Source organism: Lactuca saligna, chromosome 1, assembly GCF_052625555.1.
Source record: "Lactuca saligna cultivar CGN05327 chromosome 1, ASM5262555v1, whole genome shotgun sequence".
Taxonomy (NCBI): Eukaryota; Viridiplantae; Streptophyta; class Magnoliopsida; order Asterales; family Asteraceae; genus Lactuca; species Lactuca saligna.
In genome coordinates this window covers 109,545,601-109,563,282 of record NC_136417.1, presented here as the reverse complement: position 1 = coordinate 109,563,282, position 17,682 = coordinate 109,545,601, and the positions used below count along the sequence as shown (strand labels likewise).

The 17,682-nt window shown below is 36.0% G+C and overlaps 1 protein-coding gene across 4 annotated transcripts in view; it reads right to left on the bottom strand.

Annotated features, from left to right (window-relative positions):
• The window catches only part of LOC145043414 (disease resistance protein RUN1-like), a 31,823-nt gene extending 26,967 nt beyond the window's left edge, over positions 1 to 4,856 (bottom strand). For 3 of the 4 annotated variants that reach the window (XM_078992070.1, XM_078992063.1, XM_078992053.1), the window contains exons 1-5: positions 4,729 to 4,856; positions 3,246 to 3,821; positions 1,442 to 2,567; positions 1,025 to 1,348; positions 27 to 953 (exon numbers count right to left, since the gene is read on the bottom strand). In XM_078992070.1, coding sequence (XP_078848196.1) covers positions 27 to 953; positions 1,025 to 1,348; positions 1,442 to 2,567; positions 3,246 to 3,781 — 2,913 coding nt within the window. In that variant the 5' untranslated portion in view covers positions 3,782 to 3,821; positions 4,729 to 4,856. The remainder of the gene's footprint in view (positions 1 to 26; positions 954 to 1,024; positions 1,349 to 1,441; positions 2,568 to 3,245; positions 3,822 to 4,728) is intronic. The other variant, XM_078992079.1, reaches the window with a different exon arrangement.
• Positions 4,857 to 17,682: the final 12,826 nt, after the last annotated feature.

Here is a 17,682-nt window from a genome sequence, read left to right as displayed (position 1 = left end):
AAGAAAAATAGTTAACTAGACCAAACCTGGATTTCAGATTCCTTTAATGTTGCATTACCAGTAGAAGTAACGACGAGTCTTCTGTTAAGGAAATCTACTTTAGTCCAGCCTAGACAATGTAATAACTTTTCCTCAACACCTGACATTGGTTGGATTTTCAGCATACCTTCAAATTCAGACGATGAAGGCGCCATCATCCTCCATCCTACTGAGAGCTTGAGTGGGGACATTTGTGGATCAAATATAACTTTTCGTAGCAAATGCTTATTAGGTTTAGAATAGAGGTTCATAACTGTTAATGTATGTGGAGGATGCTCGACTGATGTCAGCATATTACAATCTCTCATACTAAGTGTCTCAAGTCTAGGAAGGGTTCTCACACAACTGGGCAGGGAAACAATAGGATTTTCATCTAGATATAATTCCTTTAACATGGTTAGGCAACTCATGTCCAAAGGAAAAGATTCAGTGGACAAATTATTATTCTTAAGTGACAAGCTTACTAAAAATCTCGGTAAAGAAATCACAGAGAACTTTGAATAACTTGGCATAGCATGGATAACAGTGGAGGAACAGGTTGTTGTGTTTATGTGAATATTGTTAGCCTTGACTATTTCTGATGATTTCTTATCCCTAACATTTATTCGAGATTCACTGAGATAACAACCATTTAGAAGTAGTGTTTTAACTTTCTTTAGTTTGCCTAAGCTTCTTGGAAGTTTTTCAAGCTTGTCGCAGTAGCTTAGATCGATGTGTACAAGTTCAAAACACTGCTCAATTGATTCACAAACCTCAAGCAAACCAATGCAACCTTTAAGTATCAACCTCTCGAGTTTAGGGAGGTGGTCAAAGCCACCAAGAATACTAAGTTGTTCACAGAAACTTAAATTAAGAATCTTCAACGATCCAAGCAACTTTTTAGCTTTTGAGCATGATCCAGTTAATTGCTGAAACTGAGATACGTTAGAAAAGTAGTGAACTTTATCAAATCGACCTAGAAGAGTAATAAATGGAGGTAAGTTACCTTTAGCCTCTTAAGAAGTCGTTGTGGATAGCTACAAGAAATCCCAAATGATTCAATCTTGCTATATGACAAGTCAAGAGCAACTACATTCTCCAAAGGTAAGTTTAAAGGTACATACTTCAAAGGGAACCCATGCATAGACAACCATATTAGTTTTTTTGGAAAATCCTTGCAAGAGCCGGTTATTTGCACATAATTAAGTTGAAGAAGCATCAACCTATCCATCTTACTCAATGCATCTATTTTCAACTCGATTGATCCATGTAATTGCTCTTTCTCAAGCATCCTCATGTCAAGAGTGAGGCCTAGAACATTTTCTGTACCCTACGAAGAAAGTGGATGCAAACATATTTTTAAAATGTTAGATATGTATACAGAAATATAAAATGCTTTAAAGAAGTATACATAGCATCTTACTTTTTCGTCTTTCAACACTTTGAATGACTCATGACCCCATATTCGACTTCGTTCCCATGGCTTGTAAAGTGATTCTTCACGTACCACAAATCTTCCCATCTCTTGAACCAATTGATGCATCGTTAATTCTTTATTCCATCTGTTACTAAGAAGACCTCTGTCAATAAGATTCGTGATCCCTGATCTTGTCTCTATATCACATGCCTCTAATATTGTTACACTAAAGTCTATATCCATTCCAACAAAAATACAGGCAATATGCTTAAATAACTCCTTGTCATTATCTGATGGCAAAGAGTCAAAACTCATTCTCAAGACCGTATTTATAGGGGAATCATTTTCTTTCTTTAGTCGGTCTATGTATCCCTCCCAATAAGTTATATCTCGATCATGTAAAGACCTTCCTAAAATTTTAAGCGCCATTGGATGTCCTTCACAATAATTCACTAGCTTTCTTGACACCTCTTCATAACCTGCCTTGGGATCGTTGCACATGAATGCATGAAAACACAAAAGCTTTTGTGATTCGGTCTTAAATAAGCCCTTAAGCGTGTACGTTGCATGCTTGGGTTTAACATTCTTTTTGAATAGTGCGCAACTCTTAGTCAACCATGCGTCCCTTGTTGTTATTATGATTTTGGATCCCGGATGAAGACCTTTACTTCCAAGTAACACATCTAACTGATCCACACTACCAATATCATCAAGAACTAGAAACACCTTTTTACGGGCTAATGCATTCTCTATCATTGAGGTGTATATAGAACCATCAAGAACTTGAACTGAACTTGGTTTTGAAATGTCATTATAGAGTTGTCCTTGTACACCAAGCATCCCATTTGATTTTTCATCAAATTTCCTACCGATATCTTCAATGAAGCTGCATGAGTCAAATTCATGAGAATGTAATGCATAGACATATTTGGTTAAAGATGTCTTTCCGATCCCACCCATACCCAAAATAGTGAGTATATTTGTTGTATGTGATGATGCATCTTTCAACCATGAATTGACGAATTTAATGGAATCTTCCATCCCAATAAGTTGTGGTAGTGGAAACCTTGAAGATATGTGTAATCTACGGAAGATGTCCTTGACAATTTCATCAATAAACTCCACCTCTAGCCTGGAATTTGATTTTAGTAAGAACAAGAAAACATAATCAAAACAACTAACATCTTATACCGGAGGTTTAATTTTTCCAATGATCCAAACAAAAATTATATCACATTAAGCTATTATATAATTAATTTTTTCGTATCATAACTATTATTGTATTTGCACTTCTAACCATGTCCGCATCTAATTAATGTGCAAGGTCAGAATTATCATCTATAATAGTTAAGTTAACCTTTAATAGTTACAACTAAAAGCATTGTAATATCACAATAAAAGATGATATAGTTTAATTGTTTGAAGGTAAAATGATATAAAAGATAGTACATGCATTACGACTGTTCAAATTTTGGTTTAGTAGTTAAAAGCATATAAAATCATTGAAATGATTTATCTACATGAACTAATCTATGATAAGATAAAAAAAATGCATAGAAAAAATGTTCAAGTTAGCATGATGGTTTAACTGGCCAATATGATTTAATTTTTGAGATCACATAATTGCAAAAGTTGGACTCAATTTCAAGCATATCTTTGTCCAAATCTAAATGCATAAAAAATATGCCTATTTGTTAAATATGAAGACACGTATTGAAATGCATGCATAAGGAGAAGATTATGCTGAATTTGAATGTGTTGATTAAACAATATTAAAGGAGAATGGAAATATGGGTAAGAAAGTGGCTACCTGTCCTTAACATCATTCCCTTTTAAATCAGCAACTTCTATAAGCGCTTTATTCCATTTTTCAATCTTTTGAGCCAATTTACTTCTATTATTTGCATCTGTCTCTGCCTCTATCATCTGTCTATGTTTAGCCATTGCATCTCCAAAGCTACTTTTTTCCTTCCTGACATGGGCGGGCTCAACATGATAAAAGATTGGTATAACAATATGGTTGCATGCCTTATGTTGCTCAAGGATCAACACCAGTTCATCAAGACACCATGTGGAAGTAGCATAATTTTTTGACAACACGATAATAGAAGCCCTAGATGCTTTAATGGCACTCTCCAATTCTGGTTTCAGATCTTCCCCGGTTTCAATCTCTTCATCATCCAAGAAAGTAGTGATATTGGAATGAATGAGGGCATTATAAAGGTGATTAGTGAAACCATGACGAGTGTCATCACCTCTGAAATTTAAAAATACGTCATATGTATGACATTTATGAGTTGATGAAGAAGATGAAGATCCTTCAGAAAGTTCAGATAGAACAACCATTATGAGGTATGGTTGAATCCCACGCTTTCCTTAATTGTGTCTGTAGAAAAAAAATCCAAATTTTTAATACCTTATGCAAACTTAAGTCTCATCAAAAAATATACCAACAATAATACATTATAATCTTCAAAATTAAAAATTTTAAATGACTAAAACATATACATATGCACCTCCAACTTTTCCATATAGATCAGTATGCTTCAGAAATAACCAATAATTTTGATTAACCTACAAAACCTTTACTTTAATCTGATTAACCCACTACAAATATCCCTAATTTTGCCTAAACAATTTCCTTATAGAGTTAAGTTAAACAATCCTCAAACAAATCAACACCAAATAAGCCATTCTACAAACAACATCAGGATCTAGTATTACATCTTAAGAAAGGAATTGCAGAAACGTATTGGCAATTCCCAAATTTCACTAGATATGAACAAACAATTAAAAGATCCAAACGCAAGAAAGAATTAGTTTCTTGACGTGGTTGTTTATAGATCCCTGATATTCGCAAGAACAATCTTTTCAAATTTGAATTTATCCATCCAAATTAATGATATGAATATTAAACTAGAGTCACACCTCTTCAAAGATTTTGGTTACAAAGTCTGATTCATAGAATATAACACTAAAAGTTCTTACAATCTGGGTTTAACAGCTCAGCAAGTTCACCACGCAATTTTGGATTATTAAAATCGCATATTAAAACATGTTCATTTATGGGAGTTTAGCTAACTGTTAAGATTCAAAAATACTCATATGTAAAAAATCGTGTTTGTGAATTGGAAAATAGAGAGGAGTTAAGGAAGTACATATTCGAGTCTGTGGAACCCTAACTGATATACAAAATTCAGCAAAAGTAATTGAAATCACAGTCACCTTTTATTAATGAACAACCAAATGATTATTATCTGATTTTATGATTGATAAGATAAATGGCGACGTACCGCGAAGGATGACAGGTGAAAAGTACAGCGCGAGCGGAGGTGAGCCGGCAGGTAAATGGCGAGTGTCAACGATGAAGGAAGGTAGACGGCGAGAGATGGGAGACGAAATCTGACTGAGTAAAACAGAATCAGAGAAGAAAGGAATAGCTATTGCACTGAATACTTCCTGCTTTATTAAAGGTCCAGAAATAAAAGTCAACGACCAATTTGCACATTGTTTATTAAAAATAAATAAATAAATAAGAACTTAAAGAAAAAGAAGAATTAGTCTTGCGGAAAAGTAAAACCCTAATTCCCTACTTTAAGCTAATTATAATAATAGTATGCTTTTGGATTGATGAATTGTTTTATGGGATTTTGTATATGTTTTGAATTTAGATGGATTAAAAATCCATTCTTTTATAATCTTTTGGAATGTATTTATCCTAAATAACATAAATGATTTTTTAGTTTTCTTATGTATTTGCTTATTTTATGAAGACAAAATTACACAAATGGCCCATGTGTTTTGTAAAAAGTCACTACTATTTAAGTTTTTAATCTTTTCTTCTTGAGGAGGATTATCTTTATGGTCTCAATTTATTGTATATTCTCTCCATAGTCCCAAACCCATGATTTGGTACCGGCTTTATTGCATGTTGCAGATTTTTGACCATGTACATATATGAAAAAAGCAATTCTTATAGAAACCAGAAGATGGAGAAGGGCAGCGGGAGAGAGAAATTAAAGGATGAGATATTAAATATCCTCCTATATTTTGTTCCTATTTGTCTTCTTATCCATTTAAGATGATGACAAGTGTATAAATTTATCATCTTAATCAAATTTAAGTTAAATTGAAAGGCACTTGTCACCATCTAAAATAGGTAGGAAGATAATAGAAACAAAAAGTAACAGAATATTTAATTTCTCTTGAAGGATAGAGAAATCAATGAATGAAGAAAGACAACTGACCTACTAAAGCTTCTTCCATTAATGTCAATGATGATACTTAGAGAGCCAATAGGGAAAGATGCTTAGAGAAATGGGTGGGGGTTATTTATCTATTTATTTGTTTTTAATTAAAGTTATTTTAATAAAAATATATAAAATACATTAAAAAGGGTTTAAAAGTTATTTTTATATTGGTTAGAGACCAACAACATATAAAATAGAAACAATAGAGACCATTCATGTACCAAAAACAAATGTTAGGAACGAAACATACAAATTTGAAAAACTATTTAATTATGTCTACAAATAATAATTGAGTAAAATACATTTTGGTCCCTATGTGTACCCGTCCTAATTTTTACTATTTTTTTTTTTTTTCCATTTTTAATATGATAGAATACCCCAATTTCATTCACCATAATATCCAAAAACCATTTGTTCAATAATTAAAATCTCAAAATTGGAGTGGAACATAATTAACGTGAAATCACAAAATATGAAAGTTGTCGAAGAGTGTGTATAGTCATGCATTTGCATTCTCACGATCAAACGAAGTGCCTAAAACATTTAATCCACAATTGTAAGCCAAAGTTTAGTGAGTTCCTAAAGTATCACATACATTACAAATTACTAATCATAGCATTAATGGCCTATGTCGGCCAACGACCAAGTTTAGCCTATGGCCTGTTTCAGCCCATAGCTTGTTTCAGACTACGACCTGTTTCAACTAATGGCGTGTTTCATCCCATGACATATTTCAGCCAACAAGCATGCAGTCATACAAACAACAAGCAAGACCCACCAATCTAACATACAATCGTGTCATAGTAACATTGGTAACACACTGAGAAACTCACCTGAATCGCTAAGTTGAAAGATCAACACTCTACGTCTCGTTGAGACAGCTACACGACCCTCCTAACCTGGCAGAGGTCAAACCTCAATCAACTATTCCAAATCATCAGCTTAACAAAAAGTCAAATTGTTCAAAATTTTAATATCCAATGATCAACCCTCACTGATCACCGCGCTGTGACCAACTCCTTGGTCGCGCCACATTCACTAATTGAAAAAACAGCCATGTTGGGAACTTGCGAACCACATCACGACCTACTTACTACCACGACGAGTTAACATGAAAAATAGCTTAATACATGAAACTCCTAACCTTAAAATCCATCTCTCATGCACCATTTCTCTAGATCTAAAATCCTAACTCCTCTAAGGGACCAAAGTGAAGCAAAACTAATGCATGAATGGGAAAATACATCAAGCTTCTAATTTTATGGGTACAAAAGGTCAACAAAACATCCAATCTCAAGTAAGAGTCCCGGAGTTACTTTCACTCCAATAATCTCTCCTCAAAAGACTAGCAGAAGGGATGAAAGCAATAATAAACCAACATTATGCCAAAAGATATACATTTGATACCTTCTAAGGATCTAGAAGTTTGAATGCAAAGACCTCACCTAGAACAACTCCAAAAGCTCCAAAAAAGCCTTCTTCTTCATCAAAGAATGCTTCAAGGCTAAGGATGTCTCATACACACTCATAAAATACACACACACACACACACACACACCAAATTAGCGTTTTCTTTCAGGAGATGGAGGCTACATTAAAGAGAAACCCTAAGGATTAGCACCTTATATAGGGCTCAACGCCTAAGATTTAGGGTTTTGAGCCCAGCCACCACCACACCACGGTCACGCTCATGACAACGTCACTATACAAATGACATGGTTATGTCGTAGTGGTTCCCATCACTGCATTGCGACCAGGAAAAACCCCAACATCAAAATAAATTAGAAATAATCTTAAATAAATACATAACAAGAAACTGATGAAATTTAGTGAAAGTTAACTTTTAGTCAAATATTGACCAAAAGGGTAAAATGGTCAATTATGAGAAAGAGATGAGCTTCTAAAGTTATGACTTCATGAAAATGTCTAATAAGAGTTTAAGTCACTTAGAAGAGGTTAGATGGGCAAGTTCAAGAGAAATAATGCATGATAAGATGTATTTTTCCCACAAGGGTAAAATGGGAAATTTTATGTTTTTGGGTCATCTTTATGACTTAACAAATTAAGACCCGTATTATGTCGTTGAGATACAACTTAATAGAGTTTTAGAGTATGTTCCCACCTTAATGTGGGTATAAATAACATCGAACACGGGTTAGTAACGAAGAAGTTATTGATGGGTTTTCTAGGTTATAAAATATTTACATGTGGCGGAAAAAACACTTAACCCTTAAGTTCACATGCAACCTAGATTGGATCTATGTTTTCTCTATTAATAGCAACTAACTATGAATATCAAGATACTCCAGGAGAGAGGCTATGAAATTGAAATTCATATAAAATTAGGGTTACATACCTTCTGATTATTATTGCAAATAATCAAAGCAGAATCCTTCTTCTAGATCTTGGAAAGCTAGCAATAAAGGAATGGGTGCCTTTAATGGCTTGTAACCAAAACCCTAGTAGCAAGAAGACTTGAAGAGAGACGATGCTAGAGAAAAATTTCGGCTCTTGTATGTGTGTATGTGGTGGATGAAAATATGATGGGGGAAGGAACATACTTATAGCTAATAGGAAAATTCTAGCAACCCTAATTTGAAATAAAATAATATTATTTTAAATCCGAAATTATCTAATTTCCTAATTATCCATAAGGAATACTCCAAACAGCTTAAAAACACTCCTTAATTTCGTTCAAGGGGTTGGAAGGTTCTGGAATACTTTCTTGTACAACTATTAAACAATTGCAGTTTCAACCCTTGCTCTTTTAATTAATCCAATTAAACCCAAAATTAATTGTAATTAATTTCTGATTAATTATTAATTAAATAATAATATTTCTAATTAATATATTAATCTCATAATATTTTAACAAATCATTAATTTTTATTTCTAATCAATTTATTAATCATATAATAAATTAACATATCAACCTCTACCTCCAAAAGTCATTTTATCCAAATACTAGTTTTGAGGGCAACCCAAAAATGATTTTGCTTCTAATTCAAGAATATACCAATTTATTTATTGGTTTAGACACCTTAATCCAACAGTCTTCCACTTGGGTAAGTCTGTAAATATAATTGCAAGTATAGACCTTGAAATAAACAACAAAGAGTGATATTCAAAGCCACTGCCAAACTCTTATTCAAATCCGTTATTGGCCCTAAAGTAAGTGATCACCTATTCCTTCCTTAATCAGTATATCGTATGGAAATGAGAAAGGGATCAAAATTAATCTCATTGTACAAGATTCTATTTCACGATTTCCCAATTTGTAAAGACTTTATTGGACTTCAAATTAAGCACATCAATTAGTCATGACTGGACCCATCACTATACATAGTCAACATCAAATCATTGAGGGGCCCAATGATATCACTTTTCATTTTAGGGCAAAAGGAACGAATTACATTGACTACACAGTCATACAATTCACACATCAAATCACATATGGAATTACCGTTTATATCATCCAGTTACGAGATGTGTTTAAGTAAACCAATGCATAACTGATAGTTTTATTTTATTTACTTATTTTTATAGTTTATTTTAGTATATTTCATTCATATTTTAGTTAATTTCCATGCACATTTTCCTTTTTGATATTTTATGACCACTTGCGGGTACTTTCGAATTTCGTGAACATAATTGCGGGTTTTTGGAGTTTAGCGGAGCGGGAATGTTTGGGACGTAGGGAAAGCGGTTGGACCTGGAGGACAACAAGGATCTTGGGATTAATATCTAATGGAGGTGATTCAGAAATGGGCTTTAGATGGATGGAGCATCGAAGAAGATGGTCACTTAATTAAATGAAGATGGAAGAATTTTTCAAGCATGCGAGAATTGATGATTTGGTGATTACGATAGCTATGGGTGATTTGGAGAAGACAAATTGGCCTCAAAATGAAGAAAATGACATAATAGCTGATCAGGCTCAAAATGGGCCGATGGACTAAGTTGTGGAGGCCTAACAAGTGAAGAAGATCCATACACCGTTAATTCATGTGGCTCGGGTGGAATCCTTACACGGCCCGCATGGATTTCTGTTGGGGCAATTTCGGAAATTCAATTGGAAGTCTATATGGGGAAGGTTGGTGTGCTACTTTTCTAAACACTCGCACATCCGATTTTGGAGCACTTTCTCTGGAGTTTTTGGAGTCTTTGAAGGCCAAGAACCTTGAAGAACATCATCTTTTCATCTCTAAATCTTAATTCATGCTTGGTACATTTTACTTTAGCTTTAGTTTCTTGATTTTAGCCATGCTAGGCTAAATAAAATTTGGTTGACTTTTGTGCAATCCTTTGAATTTTTTTTTGAATGTTGAAGACTCCATGAACTTGTTCTAGAATCCTTATGAGAATGTTTTTTGTTTCAACATCTTATTACTACTTGTATGTTTTTATTCATGAGTTTAAATGTGTCTTTGGTGATTAGTTGGCTAATTTCTTGATTAAGTAAAGGATCCTCAAATTAGCAAGCAACAAATGATTTTTGTGTTGTTTTTTCCTCACACAATGATAAAAACATTTTCTCCAACATAGTAGTGAAAGCATTTGACTCCTGTTGGATTTGGTAACTTTTTCGTTCTTAATGCTAGTTGACTTTCACTAAGTACATGCTTAATGGAAATTGTGACTTTGACTAAGGAAATTGTTATGAGATTCTCTAACCATTTTAACAACTAAGAAAAGTATAGGTAATCTCAAGCATCTTGGATTACTATAGCCAAATTACGGCTTTAAAACAAGTATTGCACAATTGGATTCTGATGATATGTTCATCAAAAGTCAAAGTGAGGAAACCTTAAGTCAACCATTTTTCCCTTATTGATTTTACATCAAACTCTTATTTTTGTTGAATTGTCCATTTAAATCTTAGTTTAGTTCTAATTTTATTTCAAGTATTTTAAATAAACCAAAATCCCCATTTTTACTTTTATTGTCATTTTACAAGTATTTTTACAAAGAGATTTTTCATCGAGTTATAAAATTCAATCAATCTCCGTGGATTCGACCCCTTTACCCCTATACAATATTTTAGTGTAAAACATTTAAGTTTATTAATTTTGTGGGCCTCGATGAAAACTGATGTCACACAAACTCCAACCGATATCAATTGCCCATTTTGGAAGGAGGTTCAGAATTGAAGTCAACTTTAGTTCATCACCTTCCAACTTTTCATGGATTAGAGAATGAAGACCCTCATAATAATTTGAAGATGTTCTACATTATTTGCACTAGTATGAAGCCGCAAGGGTCAACCGATGACCAAATCAAATTAAGGGAATTCCCCTTTTCATTGGCTGATAGAGCAAAGGATTGGTTATTTTATCTTCCACCGGGGTCGATCAACTCATGGACCGATATGAAAAGAGCTTTCTTGATAAGTTCTATCCCACTTCAAGAGTCTCAAGGCTTAGAAATGAGATTTGTGGAATCCGCCAAGGTCAAAATTGGACTTTTCATGATTATTGGGAGAGGTTCAACAACTTATGTTATAGTTGTTCATACCATCAAATTCTGGAACAACTCCCCATTCAACACTTCTATGAGGGATTGTTGCCAATCAAGAGAATACTAGTTGATGCCTCAAGTAGTGGAGATGTATTTAGCAAAACTCCACAATAAACAAGACAACTCTTCAACACCGTAGCTGTAAACTCGCAACACTTTGGCCCGCGCCAAGACAGGGAGAGAGACACACAACAAAAAGTCAACGAAGTGGGGACGTCAATCTTAGAGTCTCAAATCAAAGATTCAACATCCATTGCCCAAAAGCTAGCCATGAGACAAACTCCACAAGTTATTGTTTGTGGAATATGTGCAACAATGGGACATCCTATGGATACGTGTCTCATTCTTCAAGAAGATGTGGAACATGTAAATGCCAAGGGAGAGTTCCAACACTACCATAACAAGCCATCCGGTTACCAAAATACATATAATTCAAGTTGGAAGCTAAATCCCAATATGAGCTACAACCCAAGACTATTGCCTCAGAATGCATTGGTTAGACCAACCTACCCACCACAACAACCCCACTACCAACAGCCACAACCACGTTATCAACCCAAACCACACCCGTCACATCATCACTAACAACCTTCTCAATCCCAACCGAGTAGCTCCGAAATGTCTCCTAAAGACATTATCTAATCCCTAGCCACTAGCACTCAACAATTCCAAAAGGAGACAAGGACTAGTATCTCCAACCTTGAAGAACAAATGGGATATATAGTTACATCTATAAGTAAGTTGGATTCCCGTGGAAAACTACCTTCTCAAACTGAAAAGAACCCAAATGTCAATGTAGTGACTTTGAGAAGTGGTAAACAAACTGGAGAGAGTATTTCAAAGAAGAAATCAAGGGAAGATGAGGAAGAAATAGAGATCACTCCCATTGAGGATCCTATTGTCAAGAATGATGCACAAGTCGGAGTTCCAAAGAACAATATTCCTCTAGCGATGCCAATAGCCACTCAATCGCCATTCCTCTCCCGACATGCAACCTCAAAGAAGAATACGGAGGAGAAGGAGATCTTGGACACCTTCCGAAAGGTGGAAGTAAACATCCCATTTCTTGATGTCGTCAAACAAATCCCTAGATATGAAAAATTCTTGAAAGAACTTTGCACCGACAAGAGAAAATTAAAGGGAAATGAAAAGATCTCGATGAACGAGAATGCATCCTCGGTCTTACAACGAAAACTTCCACCTAAGTGCAAAGATCCGGGAATGTGTACGGTTCCTTGAAAGAAAGGGGATGTCACTTTTAGTAGCACTATGCTCGATCCTGGTGCTTCTATTAATGTCATGCCCTATTTGGTGTATGAATCATTGAATGTCAGGACTTTAAGTGAAACCGGTGTCATAATTTCACTTGTGGATAAATCAAATGTTTTTCCTAGAGGTATTTTAGAAGATGCTTTGGTGCAAGTGAACCAATTGGTATTCCCGACGGATTTCTATGTAATTGATTTTGAAGAACAAGTCTCCTCTAAATCGGCTATAATTTTACTTGTGAGACCGTTTTTGAAGACGGCTAGGACGAAAATAAACGTGTGTGCAAGAAGTTTAACAATGGAGTTTGATGGTGAAAAAATAAGTTTTTATATCTACGATGCTATGAGATATCCTAGTGATGTTTCATCCTTGTATTTTGTTGATGTTGTTTAACCACTAACCGAAGAATTATTCGAGTTTTCCAATGGTGATATGTTGGAGATAATTCTAAGCAAGGGGTTTGATTGTGGGATGCTAGCTAAATAATTAAAGCTTTATTCTTTTGATCCAAAGGTTGAGAAGTTGGTAAATAAATTGGAGGTGAAGAAATCCACAAGATTTGACATAAAGCAAATTGAGTTGCCCCCAACCCATACAAAGTTGTCACCATCCCTTGTACAACCACCGGAATCAGAATTGAAAGTCCTACATCAACACTTAAAGTATGCATATTTGGGAAAGAATGAAACTCTTCCGGTTATCATTTCAACTCACTTAACCGAAATTGAAGAAGAGCATCTCCTCAAGGTGTTGAAGGAAAACAAGGAAGCCATGTGTTAGACAATTATGGATACCAAGGGATTGAGCCCCTCCACTTGTATGCACAAGATTTTGATGGAGGATGAATGCAAGCCAAGCCGAGATGCGCAAAGAAGATTAAATCCGCCAGGATTGAGCATAGTGTTCAAGATTGAATCTGCCAGGACCAAGCCCCTCCACTTGGATAGATCATCCCTGCCAAGCCGAGATGCGCAAAGAAGATATTAAAGCTCCTTGATGCAGGGATGATCTATCCAATCTCGGATAACATATGGGTGAGCCCGGTGCAAGTAGTCCCGAAGAAGACTGGAATCACCGTGGTAAAGAACAACAAGGGTATGATGGTCCCCACCCGTGTGCAAAATGGGTGGAGAGTATGTATTGACTACCGCAAACTCAATACAAGCACTTTTGCAAAGAGAGTTTTCATTGAGTTATAAAATTAAACAATCTTCGCGGATTCGACCCTTTTACCACTATACACTATTTTAGTGTAGAAGATTTAGGGTTTTTAATTTTGTTGGCCTTGACAACCACCAAAATTTTTTCATTGATCAAATGTTAGAAAGGTTGTCCGAGAAATCTCATTATTGTTGTCTAGACGGGTATTCTAGTTTTCACCAAATCCCAGTGGCACCGGAAGACCAAGAAAAGACAACCTTTACATGTCCATTTGGCAATTTTCCACACCGCAGAATGTCATTTGGATTGTGTAATGCCCTAACCACTTTCCAACGTTGTATGGTTATTATTTTCTCGGAATATGTTGAGAACATAATTGAAGTTTTCAAGGATGATTTTATGGTATATGGCAACTCATTTCAGGAATGTTTTACCAATCTCACCAAAAATTTGAAAAGATGCATTGAAACAGATTTGGTTCTAAATTTTGAAAAATGTCATTTTATGGTGAGTCACGGTCTTATTTTCGGTCACATTGTGTCAAAAAAAGGAATCGAGGTAGATAAGGATAAAATTGATGTTATTTAAAGCTTACCTTACCCGACTTGTGTTCAGGAAGTTTGTTCTTTTTAGGTCATGCGGGTTTCTATTGAAGATTCTTCAAGGACTTTTCAAAGATAACAAGACTAATTAGTCAACTCTTGCAAAAAGGATATCGATTTTGAGTTCAAGGACGTGTGCAAAGAGGCTTTCCACAAGCTAAAGGAGTTGCTTACATCCGCCCCCATCATCCAAGCACCAAATTGGGATCTCCCATTTGAGATCATGTGTGATGCAAGCCACTACGCTATAGGCACCATTTTGGGTCAAAAGAATGGAAGAGCCTCCCATGTGATCTACTATGCATCAAGAACACTAGAAAATGCTCAGAGAATCTACTCTACCATGGAGAAGGAGTTGTTGGCGATAATGTTTGCTTTGGAGAAGTTTAGGCAATACCTACTAGGCACCAAAGTCATAGTGTATTCAGATCATGTGGCTCTCAAGTACTTGACGACAAAGAAATATGCAAAGCTAAGACTCATTCGGTGGATGTTATTATTGCAATAATTTGATTTGGAGATTCGGGACAAGAGTGGTTGCGAGAATCTTGTTGCCGACCACCTAAGAGGGATCACTTCAAATGAAACTCCTCTCTCGTTGCGGGATGAGTTTCCGGATGAGCATCACTTTTCCCTTTCTCAATATATTCCTTGTTATGCCGACATCATTAACTTTTTGGTCACGAAAAGGTATCCTGACACATTCACATGTGCTCAAAAAGACAAATTAAAAAGTGATGCAAAATACTATGTGTGGGATGAACCTTATTTGTGGAAACATTGTCCCGATACAATTATTAGGCGATGTGTTCCCCAACAAGAAAATCAATCCATTTTGCAATTTGTCATAAATTTGCTTGTGGGGGACACTTCGTACCTAACCGAGCTTTGAGAAAAGTTATTGAGTGTGGATTATTTTGGTCAACCATGTCACGCGATTGTTATTTGTTTTGTAAAAGTTGTGAACGGTTCCAAAGGACGGGGAACATTTCACAAAAGAACCAAATTTCACAAAATCCGATCCTTGTTTGTGAAGTTTTTGACGTATGGGGAATTGATTTTATGGGCCCAATTTTTCGTCTCATTTGGCAACATTTATATCTTGCTCGCGGTTGAGTATATCTCTAAGTGGGTTGAGGCCAAAGCCACAAGATCAGATGATGCTAAAACGGTTATTAAGTTTTTAAAATCCAATATTTTTGTGAGATTTGGTGTGCCTAGGGCTTTGATTAGTGATAGAGGGACGCATTTTAGAAACAAGGTGTTGGAGGCTTTATTAAGGAAGTACAACATGACCCACCGTGTCTCTACCGCTTAACACCCTCAAAAGAACGGTTAAGCGGAGGTTTCAAATCGTGAAGTGAAATCTACCCTTGAGAAAACGGTGAACCCAACAAGAAAAGATTGGAGTTTAAGGCTTGTCGATGCCTTATGGTCCTACTGGACCTCTTACAAAACCCTGATAAGCATGTCTCCATTTAGGTTGGTCTTTGGAAAGCCATGTCATCTTCCTGTGGAATTAGAGCACCGCGCATTTTGGGCGGTCAAGCAATGCAATTTCAATGTTGGTGAGGCGGGAAGACATAAGAAGCTTCAACTTCAAGAGTTAGAAGAATTGAGAAATGACTCTTATGAAAACTCGAGAATTTACAAGGAGAAAACAAAGCTTTTCCATGACAAGTCCATCACCCGGAAGCATTTTGAACAGGAACATAAGGTCTTACTTTACCACTCACGATTAGAGTTATTTTCGGGCAAGTTAAGATCAAGATTGGGCCTTTTGTTGTGATAAAAACTTTTGACCGTGGAGCGATAGAAATCCAAAGCGAAAAGACGGGATGAATTTTCAAAGTCAATGTTCATCATTTAAAGCCATTCTATGAAGGTTTCAATGCAAATTCTTTTGAAAGTATCCATTTGGATGTCCCGATGTGTTGAAGCAAGCTAGGAGGACGTCTCGCCAAAGACATTAAAGAAGGGCATTTTTGGAAAGCATTGTGCTTTAATCTTTACCAATTTCAATAAATTGCTTTAAAAGCGCTTTTGGGATTTTGAAATTGATATTTTTTGAAAGATTTCACCCTTCATTCCCGTTTTTGTTCCAAACATTTATTAAATTTTCGAAACCGTGTGTTATGGGAATTGATGAGATTAAAACGTTAATCTATGAAGATCGATTAGATCTTAAACAGGTAAATAATTATTAAAACTGTAAGAACACGAAAATAAGAACGAGACAAGAGTGAATCAAACGTGTCGAATGATTAAACAAAATCCTCAGAAGAGCTCGATTAAGAACATCAACTGTAGAGGATTGGTAGGTTACAAGAACGATTAAAGAAATCTGTAAATACTATCGTTATGCTCTAGATGAATCGCTAAAATCATTAACCTAATATGCATGCAAGCATATACTTATATAATAAACAAAATGGGCTCTCGGTTGGACAGGCCCAAACCGGAATATAAATAAAGTAAATAAATAACCGAGCCCAAATGACGCAATCTTCAAAATAATCTTCAGCCCAACAATCTCCCCCTTTGTGTCAATTGGAGCGAGATCTTCACTTGTTACTTGGGCCAGTAGCTGAAGCAGGTACCTTCTTCTTCACGGTGTTAAACAGACACTTGGTGAGAGCGAGAATTGTCTGTCTAAACCGGATGTACCATTGGATCATGTCGTTGAAGTACTTGATGTCATCAGCTGAATTCTCTTTACACCTTTTGATGATCGATAACACATGCTCCAAACAAGCAGTGGTGTAAAGGTGTTTGTCAGCTAAAGCAAAGAGACATTTCAGTCCTTTAGCTCTAGTGAACATAACCGAGTTGCGTATCGGGTCGATCCTGCCCATTTGCATTTGGTTGAGATCACTGGCCGATCCCACAGGAGCTATCTTCGGTTTCTTCTTGAAGACTGTGGCAACCTCCTGATCCATAAGGGCAACCTCCATGATGTAACAGACTAACATCCTTTTGATATGGTCTATAATGGAACCATATTCGGCTTCATTAGTCAAAAGGATATTATGCAAGACAATCCAATCATGAGGATTTAAGTTCGGTAGATCTGCCAGAGAGATATGATGAACAGTTTTTGCAGATCCTCGAATCACCTTGAACCGAACGTTTATGAACCTTCCTTCGGTGTAAGGCTTTAAGACCCGAATGTTTACTATCTTCTGGGCGCTCCAAGTTAGATACTGAGGACTAGCAGCCTTCAGATAGAAGTCGATGAGCTCCCTGTCAAGCTCAGCGTTCGGATGAAGGACTTCAAAGATATTTGAGAAGGCGTGGAAGATAAACGCCTTTCGAGTCAGCGGCATGTCGAACTGCGAGTCGACAGTGTTATTGCAGTCGAATGAGATCACCGGCTCGAGCCATAAGATGCTGGGAGTATCTATGGCCTCTTTAATCAAGCGCTCCCGAGTCCAGGTAGGGAAGAGAG